The sequence below is a fragment of the Nelumbo lutea genome, chromosome 7 (genome assembly GCF_056320005.1).
Source record: "Nelumbo lutea isolate HS-2025 chromosome 7, American lotus-T2T, whole genome shotgun sequence".
NCBI lineage: Eukaryota > Viridiplantae > Streptophyta > Magnoliopsida > Proteales > Nelumbonaceae > Nelumbo > Nelumbo lutea.
The window spans coordinates 25,380,462-25,386,461 of record NC_142690.1 but is presented as its reverse complement, the minus strand read 5'-3'; the positions used below and the strand labels follow the sequence as shown (position 1 = coordinate 25,386,461).

Genomic DNA, 6,000 nt, shown 5'->3' with positions numbered 1-6,000 from the left:
TAGCACTCAAGCTCTCAAGCATTCAGCTCACATTTACAGCATACTTACTGAATTAAGCATCAGAGCGACCTCACCGGGTTAGCTACCTCGGGTTCTCCGATAGATTGTTTTGCAGATCGATCCAACTTATTGTCCATTTGGAGTCCGGATCGCCCTCCAATTAGGAGTAGTCAGATCGCGCACCATCAAAAACATTCCATAGAAATGATAAAAAATGACCAACTTGACGGCCACATCTCCATTTGAATCTTGTAGGTTCACCACTATGTTATGAGCTCTTGTCTTGAGAGTGTGGAGGTGAAAGAACTTAATTAGGGGGCGTTCTTTTTTCAGATTTTGAGAAGGGGAAAGTTGGTCAATGGGATTTTGGTTCCCGTTGACCAAGAATCCCATGTTCTTTTTGCAGATTTATGTGGGGACCAGGGAAAGTTTATTTTCCTAAGTATCACTTACCCAGGTAAGTGATACTCATTGTTTAGGTGGGTAAATAACTTTCCCACCTACGGGGAAAGTTGCCAGCACTTGAATGTCACAAAAGTGCCATTTTTTATAATTGATTTTTATGGTTAAAATGGTCATTGCCTTATTTACATGAGAACTGGAAGAATATGAATAAATGCACTTACCCAGATAAGTGTTTTCTAGGAAAAACTTAACCAGATAAGTGCATTTACCCGGATAAATAACTTATCGAAAAACGAACGAGGCCTTAATGTTCTTATAACCATGATTGAGCCAATTAACCCAGGATTTTTGAGCCCAAAGAATCTCCTCCCTCTTATTCTACAAATCCAGCCATTCTTATAACTCCACAACTTTTGTATTGTCATGACTCGACTTGGTGGCATTCATTTTATTAGCTAGGGCTTCCTTAATCTGCTAACACATGACCATTGTTTTTAGATGCTTTTATTTAGGTGCAGCTTTTAGTTGCTTTGTTATTATGCGAATCAACATTTCTTTTGTATTGCCACTAGATTGCATCCCAAGGTAGTAGAAGAGGAACCATACAAAAGGAGAATATAAACATGGCATTTAGTAATTTCTCCCTCATTGTAACGCTAGCTTAACGAGGTTAAACTTAGTTGTATATTTATGAAAATTCAAGGTACTAAAATGTTGCCCATAAAAGTGCAGACCCTTAGGTGTCACTACCCCAAGTAAGGGTGCTTATCTGTAATTTATACTATTTTTTATATAACTTACTTCATAGTTAAGCTCGAGTCAGTCAAACTTAAATATATAAGTTTTTGAGTTGAGCCAAATTCAAACTCATATTTCTAGTTTGAGTTGAGGTTGAGCCCAAACTTAAGCCTCATGATTTTCCTACCAAGCCAAACTCAAATAACCAAATATTATTGGCTTAGTTTGACTCGAACCACCACCATAAACATGTTTGGTTGCGCTAGAAAATAGAAATCTGCCTCTGTTCCATGCATCCCGTAAAATACTCTTTACACTTTAGGACTATTTAAGGTCGAAGTCATTCTTATGCTCGAAATGAAACAATTTCAACATTTCTTTTAGCATGCCAAACAAGTCTTACGAGAAAAAGGTGCACTTCCTCCAGGGATACAAGTTCTTAGCTTGTTTTTCTTATAGTACTCTTTATGGTCATTTTCATGCTTCATTATCATGTCTTGATTTTCTTTGAATAATTTAATAATCCAATAGATTTGGGTTTGGTCCAACAAACCCATGAAAGCAACCTGTGACAAGACACTAAGATGAACACAGGAATCCAAATGAGCTACAAATTGAAAAAAAGAAAAAAAGTACCTAACAAAATTGACGTCCCACCACTCATAACCATGTAGAATTAGAATTAGAATTCCCCACCTATAAGGCTCCAAATAAAAACAATTGTTAATTCGTAAGGCAGGGTTTGGTTGCAGTACAAATTTATTGGTTCTGCTGACTGCCGGAACTGAATTGAATCGATTATGTCAGTTCTGGTTTCATGATTTTGTCTCAATTAATTAATCAGGTTGGTTCTGGCTTTTGTTTGTCCTAAACTGATTATTTTATTAGGTATATATTTTTTCTTAAATTTATTATAATTTTTATTATATATTATGTTTGAAATGATAAATTTGATAGATAATATATGGTAATATTGTTAAAAATATTTCAGTTTATTATCATGTAAACAATTTAGCATTTTGCTATCATTTTATTGATTATATTATCAAAATTTATATTTTAAGTTATTATTTGAATAATTAAATATAATTTCAGATTTTGATAATATAATCAATATAATCTGGATAGTTATGGCTCTGTTATTGCCTAGATTAATAACCGGTTTCGGGACTCGCTCTACCTAAACCTGATCCAGACCCAACACATTGATCCTAAGTGTAAATTATTTATTTATTTTTATTTCAAATATTCCCTTACTTTATATTAAAATTTGCATTCTCATATATTTATACTAAAAAATTAAAAAATCAGCCGTACCTGCCTGGCTCCACAGGGGAATAATTTTTTAATTTTTTCACATCCTGTAATGGGCTGTTGACTCTAATGGGCCAGAACCCGTTAACTTTGGACTTCGAGATGATAAAGAGTGTTGAGAAAAAAAAATAAATGTTTTTTTTTTTTTTTTTTATGAAAAAAATATCAAATTCTGTTTAAGTGAATGAATTCCTCTCCATATTCCTACTGGGGGTTGACAGGGGGGACACCAGAACAGTTGGTTACGTTGCAGATCAGAACTGATTATACCTATAATTGGGATCTGCTCTGTGTCTGATCCTAACGGATAGCTTCTTACACCGACCTCATAGTTACCTATAATTTCGGCCCAACGATCTGTCTCATGATCTAATACTACTGGTCACTCTTTTCAATGGACAGAAATTTTCGTGGAACACGTTCTCTCAGGACTGATGGATAATTTCTTCTGAAAAATTGCATCCTCTGTGGAACACGTTTACAGGTCCTCTGTTTTACCAGTTCTTCCGTCCGATCCTAAATTCCGAATGAATCTGGCTCACAACACCAACAGACAAGGCAAAAGGAAGAAATTTATTACGAAATGATTTGCAATTTTAAAGTTTCAAATGTTATAATTGAAACACAAATGGGTATATGACTATCTAAAGAAGCCCGATTTAAGAACAAAAATCGCTCAGAAGAAGAAGAAATTAAAAAATTGAATTAATATCTGATATATCATAATCATACATGTATAACAGATGGGGGAGAAATGGAAAATCAATACAGCCTGCGTACTAAACTATGAAGAATAGCAACTAACAATAGCGACTGAAACTAACTCTCACTGAAACAGCCCAAAATGGGTGTAGATCCCTAGAGCTTCACATGTCGCCTGCAATTCTGATCCTGGATGGCCTGGCTCGTTATATTAACAGTCATGGTGCAATTCATCCTAACGGTGACATGTCGCTTTACTATTTTGAGTATATTAACCCGGCCACCGATCCTGGTGTAGGTGCTCATCGTCAACATTCTGGAGCTGATATCGCTAAGCAGGTTGGGATTACTGATTAATCGATCAGTGATAACATCCACAGTGACATTCATCTGCAGGGTTCGTCGGGCCTTGGCATGGCCGGGGGGATTTCTTGCCTCGGCGACCACCGTGCCTCTGTAGTAGACGGTGGTGCTGGCGTTGCCGAATTTGAACGATGCAAAATTTGGGTTCTTGACGGTGACATCGGCAGTTAGGGACATGTTGATGCTGGTGCCGGAAATGATACCGCTGACAAGCTCTAAGCCGTCTATCTTGACGCTGTTCATCTTGATTTCAGGTTCTCTGACGCGAAACACTGTGAAGGCAAGCACTATGATCGCTATAGCAGGTAGTAGCAACGAGGCAGTGATACACCCGCAACATTTGATGTATTTCGTACGCCGGAGTTTCTTGGAATAGAACGTAGCTTCATCTTCGTCGCTGCTAATCCGGTCGGCAACCGGTGCCAATGGTTTCACCTGCTCTTTTTCCCTGTTGGCCATGATGGGTTCTTAGGAAGATGGAGAGAGAGAGAGAGAGAGAGAGAGAGAGAGAGAGAGATGGTTTTGGGACTTGACGGGCCAAGGAGGATATGGGAATGAATAATAAATCATAATTGCCTTCAGTTGGGCGATCACCTTCCTCCCTCTCTTCTATATAATTAAACGATTGTGAAGCCTCATGGCGTTGAATGTTGACTTCTCTTGGGTTTTTGTTCGGAGATTCAAGTCTTTAATCTCGAGAGTCATTACAGAGTTTTTTTCCTTTTCTTTGATTGACGCTTTATTTTGTATGTATTTTTCTGTTATGTATATATTTTTTTCAACTGTTATCTGTGTTTATAAATATAGTAGTGTAGTATAGCTGTAGAGCTCTCTCCCTCTATATATCAATTTGATGGTGGTTTCACCTAAAAAGATTAATATATTGAAGGGTGTCAATAAGTCAAGGAAATCATATTTCCGCCCTACAACACCTCACAATATATTTCTCAATGATGACATTATTGAAAATGATACTATCATAGATACCTATATTTTTAATACACGGCAGAAATGTGCTGTGGGGCGGAAATGTGAACTTTTAAGTTAAGACTTATGTATGTTATTGATTTTATTCGAGGAAAATTAAGGAATACAACTAAATATTAATATAAAACAAAGATGAAAAGGCTACAATTATTTTTCATCTAACCATGTAATTGGTGCCAAGTTGTGTTGCGTGGCATTTGATCAAACTATTTTTCTTGAATCTTCAGCTCTCCATTCCAAGCAGTTTGGTTGCATGGTCAGCCTTAATTCAGATGTTGGATTTCTGGTGAAGTGAGAATGGGGGAGATCTCTCAAGTTCAGTTATGGGGTTGGTTTCTCTCTCTATCTCTCCAAGAGTATTTATTGCCATTGTGAATGCTTTTTTTTTTTTTTTCATTTCCTTCTACCCGGCAGCTGTACTAATATTGATGTTTCATGTGTGCAGAATGGCTTTTGTTCCATTGCTATGAATCACATTGACAGGAAAGCCAGCATATTCTTGGCTTTCCTTCCAGTAACTTTTTTGAAGTTTGGGTTGCGTGGGAAGCTCATAATGTTGCCTTCTTATGAATTTCTTATTATAATTATTTGAAAGATGCTAACCTCCGATGGAGAATTAGAACATCACTGATCTTAGTGTGTTAATGGATTTGAACATTAGGCACCGGCATGTTTACTGTGAAGCAAATCAAGTGACAGATTGGTTAACTCATCCCTGTGTTATTGATCGTGAGTTCTCTGGTGATGAATTTACTTAGGGATCTTGAACTTATTTGTTTATGTGATGATCGGAGATGTACTACCCTCGTCTCGTGTAACCCCTTTCAATTTATCAAAAAATGGGTTAGATAGTTTAACATAGTGTTTTAAAAATCGACCCAGAGGTCGAACCATTATTTGTTTTTGTGTGTATATACAAATACATTTTATCAATAAATAATGTGTAATTATGTTTTAGATACGATATATGTATTATTTTATATTTAATCTATTTTTTATTCAGTGTTTACTTTTTTTGTTTATAAAAAAAATTAAAAATTGCAACTTGAAGCAAAAAAATGTTTTTTTTTTTTGCGAAAATAGTAGGGTGGAGCACATAGATCTTGAAAAGTTATCCAAAATGAAAAAAGATACCCTAATCGGACATTGGAGTGCAAAGTAATGGCCTTCGAAAGTTTACAAGCATTGAGTTACAACCTGCAATCCAGTGATCAAGTCAGATGGTTTCTGACTAAATGATGGGTTTTAACAAAACCAGACCCAAAATCCTAATTGGGTGATAGTTCAAACGGTTCAACTGGCTGGATCAACGACAGGTTGAAAACATTGGTTTAACATCTACTTTTGCTTGTTTTATTTGTTAATTAAGGTGGTGTTTAGAACCAATATTATTTCTTGAGAGGTGTTTTCTTAGAACAAGGTGCTGCATAAGCATATTATTTTCTTAGAAAACATTTTCTAAGGTTTTCTAGTTAGTATCATTGCTATTGC

General features: G+C 36.1%; 1 protein-coding gene across 1 annotated transcript; it reads right to left on the bottom strand.

The window, feature by feature from the left end:
- Positions 1–3,115: 3,115 nt before the first annotated feature.
- On the bottom strand, positions 3,116–4,253 carry LOC148845759 (late embryogenesis abundant protein At1g64065-like). Its single transcript, XM_088955783.1, has one exon. The coding sequence runs from the start codon at positions 3,979–3,981 to the stop codon at positions 3,316–3,318; it is 666 nt and encodes a 221-aa protein (XP_088811909.1). The 5' UTR covers positions 3,982–4,253; the 3' UTR covers positions 3,116–3,315.
- Positions 4,254–6,000: the final 1,747 nt, after the last annotated feature.

Coding starts and splice junctions, on each gene's coding strand:
- LOC148845759 (XM_088955783.1), bottom strand. CDS start 3,981: ATGGCCAACAGGGAAAAAGAGCAGGTGAAACCATTGGCACCGGTTGCC.